Raw genomic sequence first — 26,213 nt, forward strand, 5'->3', positions numbered from 1 at the left:
AAAATTAGATCCTGAATAAAACAGGCTACGATCCAATATGAGAGTCTTGTCTTGAACCATTATTGCATCCAATGACTGATCCACCATCAGTGGCTCTGTAAAACTCTTGTTAGTGCCGATAATTTCTTTTTGGTTTCATTTTCTGAGTTGTTGAAAATTTTGTAATTTTCACTGTTGCAGAACAATGGCTTCACCTGTCCCATGGTATGTAGTATTTGATAAGGCTTTTTCACCATTACTGTTTTTTTTTCTCCTTTTGGTCTTTTGAGAAAGCAGGCCCATGTCCTGTGATGCTGTTTAAGCCCATCAGCTCAAATTGGAACAGACTGTGGTATTCTCTTTCAGTGTGTACCCCTCCAAGCCTTAGTATTCATCAAAAGGATGGTAACATTAGACAAAGATGTGCTAATCTTTGGAGAATATGGCTTTATACCTGGCCACATAGAGTGACTGCTCTCCAGATACTCATTGATAAGCATAATTTTGAAGTACCTGCAGCTGAATTACTATTCAATGATTAATTTGGAGAAATAATATTTGTGGAGTTTTGCCTAAGAAGGATAGATTCTAAAATTTATTCATAGATTAAGGTGATAATAAAAAGCTATCTCCCTGTTATTGAAACAGCATCTTGTTGAATTTATTTTTAAATTTTTTTTTATTTTCCTACACTTCAGGTTATATTTAAAGCTGTTATAAGTAAAAGCCTTTTGAATCAATGCTATGTGTACCAAAGAGATGTTCCTTATAACTTACAGTGATGGTCTTAGATAGCTCACAGCTGCAATGCTGCTTTATTCTGAGTAACAGGATCATAGAAAAATAAGTTTTAACCTATGAGCTATGAAATGAATAAATTATTCTGTTTCTTTCTACATATTGGCTTTCAGAAATCTTAGAACTAATTTTTTTGCCATGCTCTGAAAGTATATGGAAATCATATTACAAATTTTATGATCTAACCTCACCTCTGATTGCATCCTAATCTTCTCTTGTTTATTTTTTGCCTCCTATCTATCTTGATGTTCTGAATACTTCTCTATAAGCCACTTCAAATCCTTTTTAACACAAAATAGAACATTAATAATAAATGATGTTTGAATGTCTTTTCACTATATAAAAGCTTTCTCAAAACAATGACTAAGCAACAGGTAAGTGTTTGATAATGTCATAGTTTAGGATCTTTGTGAAATTGATTCAGACGAGATGGAATTTAGAGTGCAGGATGATTATTAGGAAATATCCTTGTGGTCAGTCCCTGGGGATGGAAGAAGAAGGAGATGGGTTTGAATACAGTAAGAAATTGAGCTGCAGTTGAGTCTTGACAGCAGCCTCAGCTGCCCATGAGGAGCTCTGAACCTAAAATGGCCCAGCAAAGCTGTCCTGCATTGGGCCAAAAGGAAATACTCCTTGCCTCAAGCAGTCATGGGTGTTGGCTGCCCTAGGCAGGGCTTGACTTTGGCAAGCCTCTGCAGCTGAGGCTATCTTCAAAAGTGTCCTGAATGTTGTCTTCTAACTGCAAACCCAGTATCTAGAGAAACAAGCCTACCCTTGATAAGGGAAGTATAGCACTCCACCTACTACAAATATTCTAGGAGAGTTATATACCCTATGGAAATTACAATACCCTGGAGAAGTTACATACCTTTGAGAAGTTATTTTGATTATCCAGTTATGTGCTAGTCAAATTTCCTACTCTGATCAGAGAAAACTTAGAGTATATTTCCTTGAAAGGGAATGAGTTGAACAGTAAACATTTCATATGTGTTTGTTCAATACACAATATCTATGAGTGTCTAATTTGTGCTACATGCAACCTAGACCTTAAACATTATGGAGAACTCAAAGTATGAACCATATCTTAGTCTATTTTATGTTGTAATATAGAATATCCCAGATTCAGTAATTTACAATGAACAGAAATTTGTTTGGCTCACATTTCTGGGGGCTGAGAAGTCCAAGAGCATAGTGCCAGTGTCTTCCAAGGGCCTTTGTGCTGTATCACCCCAAGGCAGAAAACAGATAGACAAGAGCAGGAAAGCAAGAGGGGGCCAAACTCACTTTTATAACAAACCAATTTTTACAATAACTAATCCAATCCCATGACAACAACATTAACCCAGAGAGCTTACAAATAAATAACCACCTTTTATTGGACTGCACCTCAAACTTTGTTCCTTTCAGGATTGTTTCCAACACATGAACTTTGGGGGACACATTCTAATCATAGCACAATTCCTGACATATATTCAAGTGGGCAGTGCTCATATTTCATGTTTCTCATCTTTACAGTATTGTAATAGGGAGCTCTTGCTTCATAGCAAGTCCTCCAGCCTCAGACACTATTCTTATAAACAAAGAAATGTATTCTTAGTAAATGTTGTATCCCATAGTTCAAAACAGTGAATAACAGGTAATTTAATTTATCAATACCATGTTATATATAGGTAATGAAAAATTTTATTTCATATTAAGTCCATTAGCCAGTTTCTATCTTTTTAAAGCCAGGCTTCAAATTATCACATTCCTCAAATTTCATGAGTATATAGATTACTCAGCCCCATTGGATAAAGAAAAATATAAAGAATAATGAAATGTACTTGGAGCTAGATGTAAAAATTAGTTTTTATGGTGCTTAATAAAAGTCATAAAATATTTTTATTTTTGACTTAAATATGTTTTTCCTATTAAATCAAAGCAAACAACTGAAGCGACATTTTGTTACTGTTTTTAATTTGTTTTGCTTTTGTTTTTTTTTATCACTTGTCTTTTCTTGACTGGTGTGAACCTCAAAGATTTTCTTGTCTATGTCCCTTTTAAAAGGAGAAAGCTAGAGTTCAGGGAGACTTCATAATTGCCTGTTTCATGCAGGGCAATACCAGATTGGAATCCAGGTTTTCCTATTCCTATTTTAGTGTTTTTCCTCCTCCATCACTCCATTTATTTGTATTAATAGCTCTAAGAAATTAATAGCATTAATAAATTTCTCAAAGTGTCTGTGTTGACAACATATCTCCTTTTTATCCCTTTTCAAAATGATTTTTTTAAAAAAAGTATTTCCCTGGAGTACATGCAACAATTGAAGATGAGTTTTGTTTTTACCCGTCAATGTATGTTTGACATCAGTGATTAATACAGTCTTCCCGTAGTTGCTAAGCTTCTTTATCTTGGTGAATAAAGGATTGACAGATTGTTAGGCAAAGAGCATACGCTTCGAAACTATGCTGATACCCCTGGGCATCAGACAACCTAACAAATTTAGAGACTGAAGAGGTGTACACATCAGTTTATTTTTGTTCATTGAAAAGAAATGTAGCTTACGTGGGGTTGACTTTTTATGACATTTATTTAGTACTTGAATTGACTGACAAGCCTATTAATGTATTCCCTGAACTTTATTAATGTAATTTGAAAACCGCCTACATGTCAATCAACTCAAAATAAGTAATTACATTCATAAATACTGTAAAATTATTAGCTTTTAATTTTGTCCAATCTTATGCTTTCAAAACAGTAATATGGATTTTCTTTTCCTTTTTCTAGAAGAATAAAATATTACACTGAAGGAATATTCAATAAGTACATTCCTAACTGCTCAAAAGTTTGCTAGCATCTAATGACCAGCAAAAAAGAGTACTATAGTAAGGGTGTAGTAGATTTTAAAATATGAACAATATTAAACAACCTGTGTTTTATAAAGTAATTTTTAAAATCCTATGAGAATTAAGCATGTACCTATGTAGGTGTTAAATACCCATAGTCTGGGTATTTAAAATATAGGCCCAATATGGAACAAGAGAGAATGGAATAAGGAAAATTGAGTATATTTATTTTTCAGAAATATGATTTAAAGCTACTAGTTTAAAATGTACAAGCAAAATGTCTGTATCTTAAGTAACTCAAACATATTATTGTCCATGTATAGTTTTTTCACATAATGAAAATCTTTTAGTGTCAAGTAAAGGGCAGAGAACTGAACAAGAGAACAGGATTATGCCTGAATAACATAAGAAATCCATTTTGTCTTATAATCTCATGTCAGTTTCTGAAGCTGGACTAACTCGCACCCTCTGGAGTCCCTGAATAATCTCTGAATAAAGATTGACTTCTCTGAAAACATTATTATATTCTTATATATCACGTTTAAATAATGAGCATCTCTACAGTCTGCAATAATCTGTAAAGAAAAGAAAAATCATTGAGGAATTCCACTGAATTATTTTTCAAGTTATGCTTTCCTCCTTAAAGTTAATTGTTTAATTAAAAAGTTTAACCTTATCACAAACTTAAAATATTTACTGTACTAACAACTGAAGCTGTGTTTGAATTCAAGTTTACCTTTATGTAAGGAAAAAAGGTCAGTTAATAAGGTTGTAGATTAATAATCTTTTTCAGACTTAAGCTATGCACCTAAATTAATTTTTGGCTTTGACTGATTGAAGGGTAAACTTAGAGACAGTACAGCTGACTTGCTTACTCAACTTTCCTATTAGGAATAAAATATGCATGCTCTGGCACCACATTATCATATAATTTGTTATTAATTTTATTTAGAAATATGGTAACATCATTTTCAGTTCCACAGAGCATATTTCCAAACAACCAACACACGATTAATCTATAAAACACAAGGAAATAATGTAAAAGGGCAAAAAATAAACGTGTTCCATTCTTCTAGCATAATACTTGCATTTTTCTTGAAAATCAGTTGTATTGTAGGGTACATATGCTCTTACATTTTAGTATGCAAGATAAATAAAATAATTTGTTGATTCTGTTTATATCTGGAGATTGAAAGCTAGCATGATTTATGATCTATTGAGAGTAAATAAAATATAAACCATTGTTTACATATTTTCTCAATTATTCTATATTTAAATAAAGAAATCTTAGAAGACTGCTACTTTTCATTGTGAATTGAATCAAAGTAAACAGAAGTTGGATTAAGACAGAATATTTGAATGCTTGGAGGACTGCATTTAAAGACTTACTATGCATATATCAAAAAGTTCTAATATTTTCAGGTATCTATAGTAAGCTTCAAATATTTATTTTAACGTATCAATCATGGGCTCCCAAAGATTTATTGAAGGGATGAATCAAAGGAAGATACAAGGTGAATCATGTACAAATGTCATAATATGGTGTTAGTGGATATTTCTTGATCTTTGTAAGTGGGGATTTGAATGCCTCTAATAGTCATTACACTTCTTAGTGGCTACAATACTTGCATATATTTTTTAAAGTTTGTATGTGTATGTGTGTGTGTTTCAATTCAAAGCCAGTCAAAAGACTTTTTCATTCTGTCTGTATGACTCTTTTTTTTTTTTTGAGATGGAGTCTTGCTTTATTGCCCAGGATAGACTGCAGTGGTGTGATCTTGGCTCACTGCAACCTCCGCCTCCTGGGTTCAAGTGATTCTCCTGCCTCAGCCTCCCGAGCAGCTGGGATTACAGGCACCTGCCACTGCTCTCACCTAAATTTCCTATTTTTAGTAGAGACAGGGTTTCACCATCTTGGCCAGGCTCGTCTCGAACTCCTGACCTTGTGATCCACCCGCCTCGGCCTCCCAAATTGCTGGAATTACAGGCATGAGCCACTGTGCCTGGCCTGTCACTATGACTCTTAATGACTTTCTGGTATCTAGGAATGTAAATCCCTGAAAACAATGACAATCTACTTCAACAAATATTTCAGCATTGTTAACTGCTTCTTAGTCACTTTGATACCTAAATATTAAACATTGCTAAGCATAGTCTTTCACAATATAGTAGTTCTGAAAATACATACCTTGCACAGTTAGATGCACCTGCATTGTTCTGGGTGTATGTTGAGTTTGAACAGAACACGTGTATGGGCCATCATCTGTCACATCTACATTCTGTATCTGGAGGCTGTAGTCCCTTTTATTCAATGTTGAAATTGAAACTCGAGGATCCACGGACCACTTATCACCTCCCGCAAAAATAATACTTGACCGGTTCAGCCAGGCACCCTTTGAAGCTCCATCTTCCAAATAACACCTACAAATTACAAGAGATACAACACTATTAATCAAAATGAAAATGAGAGACAACATTATTTTGTTCTGAGTGTTATTTTCTTTTACAGAATAATAGCACAACATCAAATACAAATATCAGACATTAACTCAGGAAACATGAACATACTGATGCATCTTCCATTCCTAATGCAAATGTGAAACAATACTTTCATACAGTTTTTTGAAAAGTATGTATTTGTGTGTGTGTGTGTGTTTCAATTGAAAGTCAATCAAAAGTCTTTTTCATTCTGTTTGGATGACAAATCTAAATAAAGTTAAATTAGTTTAAACAATTTTCTACATTAAAGCCTATTTCTTTGTTTGAAATTATGAGAAGAAAGGTCTGTGATTTAGACTGACCTGACCCAATCTGATACTGAATATAATGTACCAGATGCAGAAGTAATAGAACCGTGGAAGAGTTTATTTATTTTTATTTATTTATTTATTTATTTATTTATTTATTTATTTAGAGACAAGATCTTACTCTGTTGCTCAGGCCGGAATGCAGTGGCATAATCTTGGCTCACTACAACCTCCATCTGTCCAGTTCAAGCAATTCTCCCGCCTCAGCCTCCCTGGTAGCTGGGATTACAGGCGCCTGCCATTATGCCTGGATAATTTTTGTATGGATAGGAGAGATGGGGTTTTGCCATGCTGGCCAGGCTGGTCTTGAACTCCTGACCTCAGGCGATCTGCCAACCTCAGCCTCCCAAAGTGTTGGAATTACAGGTTTGAGCCACAAAGCCTGGCCTATAAGGGTTTATTTTTTAAAATAGCTTGCATTCGCGTAGTAGTAAGCTTGTACACTGGAACTATAAACTATGTTTCACTGATAAAACTATAAACTGTGTTTACTGATTGCTGTAGTCATCAGATATAGCAAATCTAGTATAACACTTTTATTAATAATGTTACTGGTCGGGCGCGGTGCCTCACGCCTGTAATCCCAGCACTTTGGGAGACCGAGGTGGGTGTATCATGAGGTCAAGAGATCGAGACCATCCTGGTCAACATGGTGAAGCCCCATCTCTACTAAAAATACAAAAACTTAGCTGGGCATGGTGGCATGTGCCTGTAATCCCAGCTACTCGGGAGGCTGAGGCAGGAGAATTGCCTGATCCCAGGAGGCGGAGGTTGCGGTGAGCCGAGATTGCGCCATGCACTCCAGTCTGGGTAACAAGAACGAAACTCCCTTTCAAAGACAAAAATAAATAAATAAATGAAAATAATAATAATGTTACTTGTTTATCAATTTATTGATCAATAGTTTTTTAATGAAACATTCATTTATCTATCAAACATTTATAAGGCATCTATTTATGGATTCAAATAGGCATTGGCTATTGCTGTCTAAAAGTTTTAGTCTAGCAAGAAAGACATAAGAGCAAACCAATTATTACTATACAGAAAGGAAAATTTTTTATTACATCATACACAGGATGCATGAGAGATCAAAGAGAGTTACTTGACTCAGAAAGGGTGTTGAAGGCATAGAGAGGTCTTCTACAATAGGCAACGTCTGAGGTAAAGAGATAAGTATTATAAGACATGTGATTCTAGACAGAGATGCTATATGTGGACAACACCAGGTACACGTGAGAGAAACAGACATTTCAAAGAAGTACAGATAACCATGAGATACATGGTAAAAGGAATGAGAGATGGAACTAGAAAAATAAACTGGATCCAGATGATGAAGACAAGCATAATGACAATGAATAGATTTTAAAGAAAAATTTGCACCCATTTATTTAGTCATACTCTGTAACACATTTCAAAAATACAGCATTGTGTTTTACAGAAGTCAGTCACATCAGGCTTTAGACCAGAAGAAGGCTGTGGTCATATGCCAGTGATTTTGCTGAGGCCTGGAATTCTTTTTCATCTTGAAAATGTTCTGTTACAAATTAAAGACTGGTTTTCTTAAATGAGCACAAAGCACAGCTACAGAATGAAAACACACATACATAGAAATAGTTTGACAGCATTTCCACAGAACACCTTGGGGGATTGAACACAGTGTTTGAGATTGCTACAAAATTGCAAGCTGAAAGCAACAGGGTGGGCTGCTGTCAACTGTATGAAACTAATCAGTGGGTGAAAAAGTAAGGAACAAGGTACATTGCAGAATCTAATTTGCAGTCAGCTTTACCATCTACAGAATCTCAAACAGAAGTCGTAAAGGTCACTGTTAATGGAAAAGCTTGTCCTTATGTATTTAATAAATAAAATAAAACCCCCTTTAATGATGTAATTAAATAATTCCAGAATGTTGTCATTCTAAATAACATGCAGAAAGCAGATAGAGGGGGCATATTTCCCATTTCACAAGATCACATTTGTGTTGGTACAGGATAGAGCTCTGAAACACCACTGCAAGGACTGTAATAATTCTAGTGTGTCATTTAGTATCTCGTTTCATGAAGTGTTTTTATGTGACCTCTGCATCTATGGCCTTTGCATGTTTTCTATTGCATGTTCATAACAACTCTTTGGAGGTATAGATTGCAAAGCTCCTGATCACTAAGAAATAAATGAAGATGTTTAGGTTAATTGAGTGGCCTAAGCCACGACATTAGTGGGTACCAATGTTGAATTCATAATCCAGCATTCTCTTTTCACATTCAACGTCCTTTCCACTGTAATGCAGATCAAAGACTTTTAAACTAGGTTTCAGAAATGGGAAAATGATTAGAATGTTGCAGAAATTACTGCAAGTAATTTCTTATTTACTGAATGTGACCAACTGCTTAACCTGTCCTAGTCTAAAGGAAGCAGAAAATTAATTATTAGCGGATATTTTACCATGAAAGTGTAATTTAGAATGCTCGATTGGGCATTTCCACTTCCCTAGAGGCAAGAGCAGCTTTACCTTTATCTTGGGGGTATTAGGAAGACTGCAGAGATTAACCAGTAGTCTTAGTATAAGCACTGTTCCTCAATTCTGGCATGACATAGGTTGCCGCAGAAGAATAGAATTCAACTTCTTCATGAAGAAAAAAATTTAAAAAGGTGTCATTTATGTCTCTTTGACTTCGACAACTATACTTTGTAATAGTCATTGTTCCCAACTCGAAGTTTTTCAAGATACACATTAGTAATACTCTTGCATGACAATCAGAAAAAAAAATATTTTCCTTTTGGAAATTTTGTAGAATTATTCTCAAACTACATTATTAAGTTAGAACATAAATAATCCAAATTACCATACATGGAATTTTACAAATTTTGAATAGCAAGTCTATGTAGGCATGGCTATTTTATGAAATCATATAGAAAATACATGTAGTTTAAAGGTCCAGTATGAGATGACTATATAGAATATGTGAATAGGCCAAACATTTACATACACGAGTGTATGTATGTGTGGTTGTTGTTTATTTTTGTCATTATAAAGATCTCTTCAGAATAATAATTATGTCTTCTTCCTCTGTACCTCTTTTTTGTTCTCCACCTTCATCCTAATTTTTTCCTTTACAATACAAAGAGTATTGCTTTACATGTGTATGCTGTATTAAGAAATTTTTTAAGGAGGGAAGCTACGTAGGGCACGATGAGGTGGAGGGTGAGAGCCAAATAGAGGAGCAAGATAGCAATTTATTTTTGTACTCTTTGGGTACCAAAATTTTTTTTCTTGGTTTAAAAAGTCTAGTGTCTACAAATATAAATTTGTTGGAATCCTGGCCTATACAGAATTTATAATTTAGCAAGGATGATAAAGCATGTGCATGAACAGCCGTCATGCAGAACAGGAAGTGAAAAATGTAGTAATTAAATTGTCATTATAATTGGATTATTGAGATTCTCTGAGAGTGTCTGGCTTCTGCCCTTGACCCTTGTAGCCAGGTCCATTCTTCCCACAATAAGCAGAATGAACATTTTAGAGTTTAAATCAGATCATCAACAACTTTAAGCCTTCTATTTAATTCATAAGAAAATGCATAATGCTGATAGTGATCAACACGGCCCTATAGAATCTGGTCCCCTAATGCTTTTCTGACTTTACCTCCCACCCCTCTCTTCTACTTTACTCTGCTCTAGGCTGTGGTCCTCTAGCTGTGCTTCCAACAAGTCAGGGATACTCTTGCCTCAGTTAGTTTGTATTTGCTATTTCTTCCCTGAATTTTTTTCCCCTAGAGTTCTACATAACTTGTTCCCTACCTTCCTTAGGTCTTCATTAAATGACTTAATGTATTAAATAGCAAAAATAGCACCACTGTTCCAAACACTCCCTTTAGACATATTATCTATTTACTTGACTGATTATTGTCCGTCTCTTTCAACTAGAAGCCAGATCCAGAAATTTTGTCTATTTGGTTGCTTCTATATATTCCAAGGTCCTAAACATAATGAACAGTAAATATAACTGTGTGTTGAGTGGAGGAATGAAGGTAAAAATTAGGAAAATTTTGGAGAAAGAAATAATATGCTAATGTACATCAAAATTCCCAAAGTGCAGTATAGATGGAAAAGCAAAGCCACACCCACATAAACTACAATAACATATAATTAAATGCAAATACATGTAGTACAGGCAATAGCCAGTGAAAGATACAGAGGATATGCTAAGCAATCTGAATCAGTAAGTGAAAAACTGAGCTAAGAATTCAGTGATCAGGGAAAAAAAAGACAAGTCAGGGGCAGAGGTGGGCAGGGTGCTGGGGGCAGATCAAGCAAATCATTCATAGACATAAGTACTTGAAATAAGAAAGAACTACAACAATTGACTCTACACTTCAGAAACCCTTTTAAACCATTAGACATTCTGCTTAGTGTGTGCTAGGAGGTTTGCTAGGCGTTTTACATTTATTATACCATTTAAACTTCACATAACCCTATGAGCCAGATACTACTATTATTTTCATTTTTTTTTTTTTTAGTTGAAGAAGCAAAGGTACTGGCAGGTTGTGATTGAACAAAGCCAGTCGGCTTGCATTCTTAACCAAAATGACAGACGATGCTAGTATTTTCAGAGTCAGACAGCAGCATTTCAGGGGATCTCCCTTTTCAGAATGGAGGAACTAGGGTGTAAGGGAAAGTTCATCGAAGTGAGGGTGGTCAGATCATTAAGGGAACAGGATGAAGCAACAGTTCTCTGGTCACAAACTCAGATCTTTTTTCTTTGGACTTCAAAATAAAACAATTTAGCAGCAAGTGATCATAGGATCCCTTTGAAATGCAGAAAATGAAATAATCTGAATAAAAACGTTCAGTAATAAATATATCCTTTGAGTATGGCATAGCATTCCTTGATAATGGTTTTTATTTTTCACTTAAAAATCTGCTAGACTACCTATTTTGCAAGAAGAGGAATAAAACACTTCCAAAAATACACTCTTGAGCATATGCTGTATTGACTCTATACCAAATATCATGATAAATACTTAAATTTTCAGTCAATCATCTAGATATTTTGTACACATAGTTTCAAACATCTGGCCACTAGAAAATATATATACAAAATAGCTTGAACATTTCATTTTGCTTCATGGTTGTTAATTATATAAGCCCAGGCTCAGGATATTTAATGCTTTTTTAATAAGGATGGTACTGCTGACTAAGTTCTTTTAAGGAGATCCCTTATAAAGCATGTTAATACATATTGGGCAGGTCCCTATTCTGGGGTTTGAAGTCCCATTTGGTGAGATGCTATTTGATCAAACTGTTAGAATAATTCTAACAGAATATGCCTGTGATACTATATCCTGTGGTGATTAAATCTGAAAGGTAGACATCAGAGAGTGTAGTAAAAAATAGCACATTTCACATATTTATTATTTTGTAAAGCTCAGTTAAGTTAAAAAGCCTGTGGCTGCTGAGGAATGATTTTGTCCACCTAAATCTCAAATTTCTTATAGCACAGTCCAAAAACATAAGCATTAACGCCATTGCCAGTATTCCACAAGGCAGAATTTATTCAGCTCTATGGAAAAAGAACAGCTTTCTCAAGACATGTTGATTAATGAAAGTTCCTATTAAAGGCACTAATTAAGAAAAGAAAAGTACATTTTATCTTGGATTCAAAGTATTCCTATGAAGAGACTTGCCAGCTACCTTCACAGCTGTCTCTTCATTGTATCATAAAGTCCTAAATTTGACAGGAGAACTTTTGAAAGCATATTGACAGAGTTCAGTACCCTGTACAATCTCCATGCTAATTCTGCACACAAGGAGAGTTTTGATATCCTGATTTCATGACCAAACTGAGGTAAGACAAGCAAAGCAGAGATTATATGGAACAGAACAAATTCTACCCTCTTTCTCCCCACCTTTGTTTGTAAGGCACTCTCTTCTTGATATCTTTCACGATAGTTGATTCCTAGATAATATGTATGTATGTATATATAAATTATAAGGTTATATAAATACTTCCTAGATAATATCACAATATTGACAATATTTTAAATTCTCTCTTACAACTACTCTGACACAGAATTGGTTCTTTCTATTTTTGCAGGTGTGGCAGAGGTGGGAGGCAGCGAAGGGTGGCAGGGGGAAATCCACGGTAGCAATTTGTCTGGTGACGTTTAATTATTTAGTGAAATCCTCATCCTTATGGATGATAAGAATTTTTAAAATATGTTACTGGGCTGAGCGCAGTGGCTCATGCCTGTAATCCCAGCACTTTGGGAGGCCAAGGTGGGTGGATCACGAGGTCAGGAGATTGAGACCATCCTGGTCAACATGGTGAAACCTTGTCTCTACCAAAAATACAAAAATTAGCTGGGTGTGGTGTTGCGTGCCTGTAATCCCAAGTATTCAGGAGGCTGAGGCAGGACAATCGCTTGAATCCAGGAGGTGGAGACTGCAGTAAGCCAAGATTGTGGCACTGTATGCCAGCCTGGTGACAGAGTGAGACTCTGTCTCAAAAAAAAAAAAAAAAATGTTTCTGGTGATATCTATGTGAAAACTGCACTTCAGCAGGTAACAGTTCAATACTGTTTAGTATACTATAGAAATATGTTAACATTACTATGCATCAGATAAATTTCTAAGCATGTTATGTATATTCTTCATTCTATCCTCACAAGAAGCCTTTGAGGTAGGTACTGTCAAGTACTATTATTATTATCATTTTGCCGATTTTACATGAAGACACTGAGATACAGAAAAGTTAAGTAACTAACAGATGACTTGCTTATTAACATTTATATTATATGGGGAAAACTTTATTATGAAATAATTGCACTAAATCTTCAGGCCTTAGAACCGAAGTAATATCAATAAAACATGTACATTTATTTTCAAAATGAGAGTTATGCCACTTTGGGTATATTTTGCTTCTTGTGTAATAGCAAAAAAGAAAAAAAAAACACCAGTAGCATTGATTTCTTATTTTGTCGGAAAAAAATTCTATTTTCTGGCCCAGTGCAGTGGCTCTTGCCTTTAATCCCAGCATACTGAGAGGCAGAGGCAGGCAGATCACCTGAGGTTGGGAGTTCAAAACCAGCCTCACCAACATGGAGAAATCCCGTCTCTACTAAAAATTCAAAATTAACCAGATGTGGTGGCTCATGCCTGTACTCCCAGCTACTTGGGAGGCTGAGATAGCAGAATAGCTTGAACCCACGAGACGGAGTTTGCAGTGAGCCAAGACCATGCCATTTCACTCTAGCCTGGGCAACAAGAGGAAAACACTGTCTCAAAAAAAAATTCTATTTTCTATATATTGCACTATAGCAATTTGGTATAATAAGCTTATTTTTTAAATATTTTGGAAAAAAGACTGAAAGCTATCAGCTACTATCTGATTATAAGACCAAATCTTCAAATTAAAGATTTCAAATTAAGCTTTGTAAATTTTCTTGCTTTTCTTCATGCAGAACTATACTTAATGTCTCCCTAAAATCTGTGAAATTTAATGTAATCAAGTGATAGTACTAATTCATATAGTTTAGTCTTAGTTTAATGCAAAACTTAAAATTCTTTAAGTCTATATTTTTTAAGATACAAATTCCTGCTCTGTCTTTCAGGCTTGAGTACAGTGGAATGATCATAAGCTCACTGAAGCCTCAAACTCCTGGACTCAAGCAATCCTCCCGTCTCAGCCCCTCAAATCATTAGAAGAATTACAGACATGAGTCACCATGCCTGCCTCTAAGTTTGTGTGTATATATACACACATACATATATATACACACAATATATACATTTATATATATACATATATATAAAATGGCTCTGTTTGTATTTTATACACACAAACGTGTGTCTATATATGTGTATATATTGTGTGTGTATAGTATATACAAATATATATATTTACATTTCTGTGTGTGTGTGTATGTATGTGTGTGTGTATATATATATATATATATATATATATATATATATATATGCTTGTGTGGATATATATATACACGCAATGCCTGGAAAATCATTCACATTTGGTTATGATTAAGTCGCATTTTCAAACAGTAAAATCGCTCATTTTAACTCATCATTAAACTATGCTTTTCTACAATACCACAAATTGGTTTATCTTATTCTTTCCATTAACTAATTTAATTCAAACTTCCAAGAAAGAATATATGTCTGTGTTAGGAGGAGCAATGTCAAATAATTTTTACAGAAAATGGGTGCTTCAATACCTTATTTGCAAATAATTTAACATATAAATTAGCATTAAGTAAGATAAACATGGATAGAATAAGAAAGATCTTGTACATTATGATTACAGAAACCAAGAAAGTCTGAAAAGCAAAATATCTTAATTTTTGGCCTGCTATTTATTAATTATTATCATCTTATCCTGACAATAAGTTTCATTTGCAGAATGATTACTGTGGGTTGAGGCACAGAAATATTTTTTAAATATATGATCTCATTTAACGCTCACAAAAACATTCTGAGAAGAAGATAGGTCTTATTATTTCTGCTCTAAGATTAGTGAATGCATGAATGGAAAATTGATAAATGAAGCAAAGCATGTAAAAGTTCTCAAAAAAAAAAGAGGGGTCAAAAATTGGAGTGGCTTCTAGCTTTGTTCCAATGACTTTAAACATGAATCAAGCTGAAATTTCTTTGTCATCTCTACTTTTTAATTTTTGAATTCAACCAAATCACCTTGCTTTCTCCCACACTGATTGACTGACTATGAGATATTTGGATTTAGAAGACCTTCAAGACTTTTGCTAACTGGCAGCTGCTCTGAACCACTGGGGGGAAAGTTCTGTCTGCAGTACTGTCTCCCTGGCAGCTGCTTCCTGGAGAAGCTGGACTTTCACCTCAGGAGATATAAAGGGAATTAACACTACATTCGAAATGCATGCAGGAGGTGTTTAAAATAGCAGTATCAAAGAAAGGGAATGGAATCAGCCACAGAGAAATGACTGAGATAAAGCTCTAGGCTCCTGGCAAGCCTTTATTCCATCCTTTTTCGGATAGAGCCAGGTACATACACCTCATTTCTAAACCAAGAAAATAAAGCACATGGACTTCTCTGCTAAGAACAGTATCAGCAATTGCAACTCATTTCCCTTCCGTAAGCCATCTTTGTGTTTAAGTCATTAAAAGTATTCTATTTGCATATATTAATAAGTAGAGATGATAAAATAAGAAACATAACATGGATATGCAGAAAGGTTCTAAAGGCATCTGTTTTGTAAAAATAATTAAGTATATGCTACTCTGCAGTATCGAGGAATACAGACATTTAAAAAGCAAAATGAATTATGTTTCCCACCTTCCCAATCCCTCTGCTTATGTTGATCTTTAAGCATCCTGCTGGTCACTGCTGGATTTTTCTTGTTGCATTTTTTCCTAAAAAAAAATGTTCTGAACACAAATGTAATGGCTATCCAGCCAGATAATTAGAGCTAGTCTTGCAATCAGTGATTATAGTAGCCATTAACCCGTATTTATCTGTCTTCTCTTGAGAAAATGGACTAAACCATAATTCAGTATGACATGTCTTAAAATATAAATTAAGGAGAATATCCAAGAAGAAAAACGTAACGTATTTTTTAAACAGCTTCCTGTAAAAAAATTAAACATTATATTTTTTGAAAGATGTTAAAAGTTAAAAATAGTCTCAAATTTGAGTCTTTGCTAGATCTTACTTTTTATTATTATAACTTTTCTTTAACAAGCTGCATAGTGTAATTTTATAGTTAATATGGGGTTCAAGTGTCATTTCTTGTGTGTTAGGCCTGGATCCTGGGCCAAATTAATTTACCTTAGTTTTCTCACCTGTAAGATGGGGTTACTAAAAGTCGTTATTTGACAAAATTGTTATGAGGATTAAATTAGTTTGTTTCATGTGTTTAGGATAGAAAGAGGTACATGATAAGTATGTAATTAAGGGTAACTATTATTACCCCACATCCCAGTAATTAACTCTGTTTTAAAGCAATACTATTACCACTAACCACAATTAAAAAAAAAAAAAACCTATATTATAAAATATAATTAGAAGGAGGAACAAATTAAGAATTCATAGAGTCTGGCTTGATGTAGCAAAACTTAATTTTTCTATATGGTCAGAGCACTGAGCTGGTTTACATAATTAATTTCACAGGTAGCTAAATGTCATATGTTAAAGTACTTCACTCATTTACTTGAACTGCCACCAATGTTTTTTTAAAAAAATACTTCCCCATTTTAAAAGCAGAACATGTAGAAAAAGACAGCCTTGGTGTTAGATTTTAAAGTTATACAATTATAGTGGGACTGAAAACTTATGTTCAGAAATCATACCCCTAGTTTACTAGCAATTTTTTGGGGCAAGTAATTCAACTTCTATAAATAATTTATTAGTTGCAAAATTGATATATCACCTGTGGTCAAGTAGCTTCTATTTTGGTATAAGATCAAAGAGGCTGTGCATGAAAGATAGGTTTATAAAGTTTTAAAGTGAAGTATAAATGTAAATATTTTATAATTATCATAATGTTTTATAGGTTAATGCTCTTTATAACTGTAGGTTATGATTATGAATTTCTATATAGAGACTGCATAAGCACAGTGATCTTCCCAAGCCCATTAATGTAAAGGGTTACCATTTTTTTTCCTTTTTTTGTGGCAGTGCCAGGGTCTCACTTTGCCATCAAGGCTGGAGTGCAGCGGTGCAATCATAGCTCAATGCAACCTTGACCTCCTGGGTTCAAGGGATCCATCTGCCTCAGCCTCTCTCCACATGCCCTACACTCCCAAGTGTCTTGGGTTACAGGTGCATGCCACCACGCCCGGCTAAATTTTTTTATTTTTATTTTTTGTGGAGACAGGGTCTATTATATTGCCAGGGTGCTCCCAACTTCAATTTTTTTCTTTTTACTTGTATGGTTCATAAAACAATTTTGTAACCTATATACACCTTTGAACTTTCAAAAACTGCCACCTAAAATTTCATCATAATCCAAGGTCTTCGACAACCCATAATTTCTTACTACTATCAATATTGCTATTTTAAAATAAAACTATAAGTTCTCAGTTTTACATGTGTCCAGAGAAATCGAAATAAGAGTGATTTGATGTTCATTAACAGCCATTTAAAACAAGATAAACAAACTCTATTTTAAAATAAATGCTACACTGTTTTTTACTCCTTAAACTGATATTATTCTATTTCTGCCACATACTCTGATCCTAATTTAATTTAAATCATTTTATTGATACCCTGTATCTTCTTCTGTAAAATGGTGTATATAAATTAGCATTAATATAGGTCTTGTGAACATGCAAATCTAAGTGAAAAACTATTCTAAATAAAGTTGCTTTTATAATTATTAATAACAGATGACTGAACAATTTATATACATCACACATTTTAATAAATATTTGTTTAGCACTTTGGAAGGCTGAGGCAGGCAGATAGCTTGAGCTCAGGAGTTTGAGACTAACCTGGACAATGTAACAAAACCCCATCTTTACAAAAAAATCACATAACTTAGCTAGACATGGTGGTATGCTTCCATAGCCCTAGCTACTTAGGAGGCTGAGATGGAAAAATGGCTTGAGTCTTGAGTCTGGGAGGTGGAGGATGCAGGGAGGTGGAGGATGCAGTGAGCTGAGATCACACCACTGCACTCCAGCCTGGGAAAAAGAGCCAGACCCTGTATCATACACACACACACACACACACACACACACACACACACACACGTATATATATGTGTATACACACACACACACACACACAGTTAATAACAGAGGTGTTAATAAGTGGTTTTATCTAGATACATGGACAAACTTTCTTACTTAAATGACCAAACTTTTTACTTACAGGAAATAAAGTCCAGAATGAATTCTTCCTAGATTTTGTTGGAATTGATTTTATGGACAGAAACCATGAGAAAACCTGTTTCATAAATAAGTCTATGGGAATGGAAAGTGTCCTATTTAAGCAATACCACTAATTCTTCAACTTGAGGAGAGTGATACGACACATAATTACAGTAATCTATCACCCAAAGTCATTCCTAATGCTTTATCAGTTGATGATGCTATTATACATCCTGTAGATGTACAGAAAGCAAATTGTAAACTACCTCTATTGCAAAAGAATTTAACAACCTCTAGATATTCATTGTTGCAACATCAATATATTAAACAGCCTCTTTGTCTATCAGCCAGTTTTAAACTTTGGGTTGTGGCTCTGCATGCTCAATAGGTTTTGTGAAGGGTGACAGTAAAAGCAGGAGGTAGGAAGCAGAACCAGTTCAAATACAGACATTCTCCAGCAGGCCACTGTCAGAAAAAAAAAAAAAAAAAAAAAAAACCAGACACGGAAATTTATGATCAAGAAATTTCTTAGAACTATCTGTTCCTGCATAGTCCTTGGAAAGTCATCACGTACCTAAGTATATTTATGTCCAAAATGCTGTATTTGGTATATTTTTCTAATGCTACCAATATATTTGAGTTTTATTTCTCTAATTTTAACCTTCCCTTCCTATCTTCCTAGAGGAAGGAAAAGGAAACAAATGAATATATGTGAGAATTATTGTAAGTTTACACATTGAAAATAGTGCCCCAAAGACAATCTTTATAAAGAGCATGGACTTTTAAAATACAGTTGCTAAAAAATCTTTTCACTTCATTCTATGTTGTCTATATTTAAAGTTGCTTAAAATCTGTAAAAAACAAACAAACAAAACAAAACTGGAATGTAGCATACTACATTATAATTTCCATGAGACAGTAAATTAAAATATTTATCTTCTCTCTTGAAAATAAAAATCGTGTCCTATTCTGCCAAATTCTATCAGCTTGAATATCCTTTGTATTTACTCAATATTCATATACCTGTGAAAAACTTAAGCTGATATCCATACACCATAAATATTTATTTTTAATTAAGTGTGTTAGTAGTCTAGAGTTTCCTTTTGATAAAATTTAAAAGACATTTTTATGATCCACTCTTTGTTACTGTTAAATGTTTGCTGCTTCAAGTGATATGTGTGTTTTAAGAGGTGTGTGTGTGTGTGCGTGTGTGTGTGTGTATGTGTGTGTGTGTCTGTGAGAGAGAGAGACAGAGAGAGAGAGAGAGAGAGAGAGAGGGAGGGAGGGAGAGAGAGACAGAGAGAGAGAGAGAGAAAGAGAGAGACAGGAGATATTTGGTACAAAAATGGACAAGACATGAAAATGAATATTTATCATTACATGTATAGTAAATAAAATGGACTTTGAACATAAAACCAATATATAATTTAAACTAATTTCATATGAGCTCTTTCTTACAGAATGTACCAAAATCTCCCCACATATCAATGCCTCTCTTGCTAAAGGATCCATCCAGCAGCATCCAGCATCTAGTGGACAGCTGGACCTGTCATATCTCAGTGCCTTGCTGGCTCAGAAATGCAAGTGCCTCCAAGGGATGTAAAATTCCACTGTGATTTAGGAAAAGCATAATTTCAGCCATGACTTTCTGGCTGGCCCTGGCTTTACTACTAGATTGCTGCATATTTTCCTATCCCCATGACTAATTATCTCTCAAGGTCAGAATTTTGTGATATCAGTCATTACTTCCTTGAGTCACTCTAAAAAGTTAACCTGAAGAGGAAATAAGAAAATTATCACCATAATGGTCTCTAAAAACAGGTGAACTGGAATCTGAGGGAAATACTGATATGGCTTCTTCAAGGATATTGTACCTTGGGTTCAGAGTAACACAAAATTGAACCATTACTCTTCCTGTGACTTCCTAGCTTGAGGAATCAGGGGACTAAATTTTTCTCAACCTTCCCATTTGCTTCTTTAAAATGGGGATATGAAGATGTACTTGAAAGGGCTATTTTGTGAGATTGACTGAAATGTCTCAGGTAACAAGATTAAGGCACGTAACCTTAGTTGGCATGTCTTTGAGAAGCTCTCCCTGACATTTCCATTTGATAGCCTCAGACAGGTGTGATGTACCCTCCCTAACATATGCATGGCCCTAGCACATTAGACATCATGCTTTATTGCCCTGCACTGTTCAGTCACTCATTTAATCATTTATTGTCCTGCTAAACTGTACAAGACTGGCTTACTTCTCATTGTGATGTGTAGTAAGAAGTTCAGTGTCTGTCATGTAGTTGATACTTGAGAAATAGATTTGAGTACTGTGAGAACTCCAAATAAAATACCGTGTGATTGTTGCATAAAAGAAAAGATGACATATTGTGGAAACAAGAACAGGGTAGGAATAAGTCAGGGCAGGTCTAGTAGGAGACACAGCACTGACACCAACCTTACTCTACTGTACTTTAGATCTTTTGCTCTAAATCATCCTAAATTGAAGCACACACAGGAATCTCTGGATTTCCTCTATGGTTTAAAAATTGAATATATAATTTGGAACAAATGGAAATGACCACTATGTAGAGTCTCCTATTATCTGCTTGTTCATTTTAGTTTAAAAATAACTTAGTGATACTAAATTCTAGACTTGATACACTGAAAGCAGAATAAACTGCTTTCTGTCTTAGAAAAACAAATGGAAGCCACTCGTATGGTGTCATTTTCTTTCCTATGCTTCTGGAACATGTGAGAAAAACTCAGAGGCTAGGTAAAATAGATTTAAAAATGGCTAAGAAGACTGTATAAAGAAAATCAACAAAAGTTAAAAAATATTATATTAAACTGAGGAAACCTTACTCTTTTGGTTTCAATTTGACTCAAACAGCATAATATTTTAATTATTATTCTTTCAAATTCAAAGATGGGTTTTTTACACTTTTATTTCATGATCCACACGTGGTCTTTGTGAAATATCCTTACCGTTTATGTAGTTCAGAGTTCCTACTGTGTGGCAGGAACTCCTTCATTTCTTAGCAAGATATATATTTGTCATTCATTGTTCTTACATTTACCTGCATTTTCTGGCTGAACATACTGGTAATGACTTTTAGTATAATTTGTAGTGAGCATGACACATAAGTAACATTATTAAATATAATAAATGCATAATAATTATAAATTACAGAAGGAAAGAAAAAAGAATGCTAATTGAGTGCTTTTTGAAATTAAAAGTCTAAAGTGTACTGCTTCCTAAAATTCTATTTTACTTGAAATATTTTCACCCTGAAATACTGTTTCATTGTTGAACTGATTTCCTACGTAAAGAACTCCTTACTGCTTTCTCTACAATTCTCTTCCTTAGCCATTAATCTCTCACGTGAAGCTGTCAAAATCTTTTACGAAAATCGAAACCTACTATATCCACGTTTGTCTTTCATAGTGCATTATTTTCAAGCAGCCAAGCAAGTTAGTTAAGCACAAACTGCCTTGTAAAAGCCATGTTAGGAATACAGCTACAGTTTCCTCAGCTCTTATTCTGTTACCAATATTTCACAATCGTCTTGGTAGTCAATACTAAACACACAGATCTATTGTTTCAGGCTTGGCTTGTCTCCTCAGCTCCTTAATTCCTGACTCGCTTCTGATTTAATAGGACTATATGGATGCCATACTATATATACACTTGCACCTTTTCTGTCTTTGATTGGACTTTCTAACTATGAGCCTTTGAAAGACACTATCACTTTTTTCTTTTTGTTTTCTCTAAATTATCAATTGATCACGTGTGTCTTCAGTATTTCATGTCAACCGTTTACAATTATTTAGTGGCCTCCTTTATTTTTCATGGACTTAGTACAGAAAATGGGTTATGAAATAAATATAAGACTTTATAGATAGCTAATAGATTTTAAAGTGGCATTTTATTGAGTTGTAGGTAAATAAATGGAATAATTTTTTTTTTTTTTGAAATTCACAATGCTCCAATAATTAGAGGAAACGATTTTTGGCAAAGTATACTTTTGATTTAGCCAAACACCAAATTGTCTTACATATAATGAGAAACAGTTGCCTTTCATCTTTAGCAATGGCTGTAAGTCATCATTATCTAACAGATGCTCAGTGGCCCTTATGAAATGAATTGGTCATCCCAATCAGCTATTAATGGACAGGCAACTAAAACAGGCAAATCATAAATATTACCACTAATTAAACTCGAGTTTTGTATTTACACAGACAGAACAAAGTAAAACTGAGAGATATCTGTCTAATTTTACAAAGAAATAACAATACTTCAAAATAAATTCAAGATTGTTATTCTGAGATAGAGTCTGTGTCAACTACCCTTTCAATTCTTCCAACAATTTCTTTTTGAGTTCTGACTATGCAAGTATACTAGAAAATTTAAAACTATATATAAAAAGTTTATTTTAATAAGCTTACAATCTAGAAGACAGAATAACCAAAATATTTATACCATAATCACCAGGATAAACATGATAGAAGTATAGGACTATCTCATTTTATTGTACTTCATAGATATTCTGCTTTTTACAGGTTAAGCTTTGTGGCAATCCTGGGTCAAGCAAGTCTTTGGTGTCATTTTTCCAACAGTATGTGGTCGCTTCAGGTCTCTGTGTAATATTTTGGTAAACCTTGCAATATTTCAAATTTTTCATTATTATTATATCTTTTATGGTGGTCCATAATCAGTTTTCTTTGATGTTACCATTATAATTTTTAGGGAAACTGCTATGCCCATGTAAGACCGCTAAGTTAATAAATGTCTGTGTTCTGACTTCTCGACCTAACAATCCTCATCTCTTTCTCCCTCATTGGGCTTTTGTATTCCCAAGATACAACAATTTTGCAATCAGAACAATTGAAAACCCTACAATGATCTCTAAATGTTCAAGTGAAGGGAAGAGTAGCACATCTCTCAATTTCAATCAGAAGCTAGAAATGATTAAGCATAGTGAGGAAGGCATGTCAAAAGCCAAAACAGGTTAAAAGTTAGGTTTCTTGTACCAAAAAGCCAAATAGTAAATGTGAAGGAAAAGTTTTTAAAGAAAATTAAAAGTGCTAATCCAGTGAACACATGAAAGGTAAGAAAGTGAAACAGCCTTTTCTGAATGGAGAAATCTTTAGTGGTCTGGGTAGAAGACCAAACCAGCCACAACAATCTCTTAAACCAAAGATTAATCCGGAGTATGACCCTAACTATCTTCAGTTCTATAAAGGCTGAGGAGGTGAGAAAACTACCAAAGAAAAGTTTGAAGTTAGAATAGCTTGGTTCGTGAGACTTAAGAAAAGAAGTTGTCTCTATAACATAAAAGTGTGAGATGAGGCAGCAAATGCTGGTATAGCAGCTGCAGCAAGTTACCCAGAAGATTGAACTAAAATAATTGATGGAGATTATCTACACTAACATCAGATTTTCAATGTACGTAAACTGCCTTTTATTGTACAAAGGTGCCATCTAGGATTTTTATAGCTAGAGAAGTCAATACCTGGCTTCAAAGATTCAAGGACAGGCTGACTCTCTTTTTGGGGACTAATGTAGCTGGTGACTTTGGGTTGAAGCCAGTACTCATTTACTGTACCAAAAAAACTAGGGCCCTTAAGAATTATGCTAAATCTACCCTGCCAGTGGTTTAGAAATTGGACAACAAATCCTGGATGACAGCACATTTGTTTACAATTTGATGTGCAGAATATTTTAATTCCATAGTTGAGACCTATAAAACACTACTCAGAAATAAAAAGATTATTTTCAAGTTATTACTGCTTACTGATAATGCACCTAGTTAGCCAAGAGCTGTGATGGAGAATATACAAGAAGATTAATGTTGTTTTAATGCCTAGTAACACAACACCTATAACTTTCAATCTGCAGATTATGATCAATGAGTAATTTCAACTCTCAAGCCTTACCTAAGAAATACATTTTGTAAAGTTATTATTGCCAAAGATAGTGATTTCTCTGATGGATATGGACAAAATAAGTTAAACAGTCTGGAAAGCATTCACCATTTCAGATTTCACTAAGAATATTACTAATTCAAGGGAAGAGTTCAAAATAACAACCCCAACAGGCATTCTAAAGAAGTTGATTCCAACCCTTATGGATGACTTTTAGGAGTAGAAGATTTCACTGTATGAAGTGGCTAGAGATGTGGTGGAAATAATAAGAGAACTACAATTAGGAGTGGAGCCTGAACAGTGATGAGTTGCTCTTTACGGACGAGCAAAGAAAGTGGATTTTTGGGATAGTATCTACTCATGGGAAAATTGCTGTATATATCATTGAAATGACAGCAAAGGATTGAGACTATTACAAAAACTTATTTGATAAAACAACAGCAGGGTTTGAGAGGAAAGACTCCAATTTTGAAAGCAGTTCTATTGGGGGCATAATACTATCAAAGAGTATTGCATGGAATAAGGAAATCTTTCATGTCAGAAAGAATCAATCGATGTAGCAAACTTCATTGTTGTCATATTTTAAGAAATTGTCAAAGTCACCCTATCCTTCCACAACCACAACTCTGATCAGTCAGTAGACCTTTCACAAGCAGAAAAAAGGACTTGCTGAAAGTTCAAATGATAATTAGCATTTTTAATAAGAAAGTGTTTTATATAATGTGATGTGTGCTTTTTTTTGAGACAGAGTCTCACTCTGCCACCCAGGTTAGAGTGCAGTGGCACAATCTTGGGCTTACTGTAACCTCCGCCTCATGCGTTCAGGCGATTCTCCTACCTCAGCCTCCCGAGTAGCTGGGATCTGGGACGACGAGGCAGGTGGATCACCTGAAATCAGGAGTTTGAGACCAGTCTGACCAACATGGTGAAACCCTGTCTCTACTAAACGTACAAAAATTAGTCAGAAGTGATGTGCATTTTTTTAGACATAATGCTAAAGCACACTTAATAGGTGACAGCACAATGTAAACATAACTTGTTTATTGGGAAATCAAAATAAAAATATAACTCATTTAGCTGAGATATTCACTTGATTGCAGTGATCTGGAAACTAATCCACAATATCTCCCACGTAAGCCTATAACATAAGAGACTTTTGGTTTAGGTTTATAGCACTTCAAGAAAGAAGAGAACATGTTTCACTGCATTAGAATTTGTAAAAGTAGCTGGAGTAATAGGAAGGTGAAATGACGCTTTATAGGCAGGAATCATTTCGCATTAGAAAAGGGATGAATACGAGTTGTCAACATAACAGTTGGGAACACCAAGAGATACACAGGTAAAGAAATACAAAATAAGGAGTAAGACTTTGCACAATCTCGTTTGAGTGAATAGAGGTATGAAATAAGGGAGGATTAAAGTTCCCTAATTCACTTGGTGGTAAAGAATAGATACTTTTTGATGTCAACCTGTGAATTTCAGAATAATTTCAGAATAAAATAAAAACAGAAAAGATGTTTTAGAGTATATACGGAATATTATTGAAGAAAAGTTTTGGATAAAGGCTTTTTTTGATCATACACTAAGAACTGGATAGTAAGCTGTGATTCTACATATACTATGGAATTTAAATTATCATAGTAACCCTCCAAAGTATCTATTATTATCCCTTTCACATACCTGAAAAAAGGAGGCTGTAGAACTACCAATATGTTTCCCAAGAGAGTAGAATCAGAAAGCAGAAGTGTTCTAGATGTTATCTTCATCCATTCTCTTTTTCATTCTTTCTTTTTATTACTTTCACCAAGTAGTAATTGAACCTCCTACTTATTTTCAGCACTGTTCTTTTGGCTAAGAATGCTAAGCTGAAAATATATGATCCCAGATACCTCAGGAATTACCAGAATAATGAGAAATAAGCATAAACAGATCATAAGAACATATTATAAGTAGTATAATGTAGGTAGATAAAAAGCCCAGAGAGAGGATAAAAAGGGAAAGCAGAAGTCCACCTTTTGCAGTC

The 26,213-nt window shown here is 34.5% G+C and overlaps 1 protein-coding gene across 6 annotated transcripts in view; it reads right to left on the reverse strand.

Annotated features, from left to right (window-relative positions):
- Positions 1 to 26,213, reverse strand: part of NEGR1 (neuronal growth regulator 1) — a 925,952-nt gene that overhangs the window by 558,432 nt on the left and 341,307 nt on the right. For all 6 annotated transcript variants that reach the window (XM_002750998.7, XM_054236911.2, XM_078332239.1 and 3 more), the window contains one exon: positions 5,791 to 6,023. In XM_002750998.7, the coding sequence (XP_002751044.1) occupies positions 5,791 to 6,023 (233 nt within the window). The remainder of the gene's footprint in view (positions 1 to 5,790; positions 6,024 to 26,213) is intronic.

This window comes from Callithrix jacchus, chromosome 7 (genome assembly GCF_049354715.1).
Source record: "Callithrix jacchus isolate 240 chromosome 7, calJac240_pri, whole genome shotgun sequence".
NCBI lineage: Eukaryota > Metazoa > Chordata > Mammalia > Primates > Cebidae > Callithrix > Callithrix jacchus.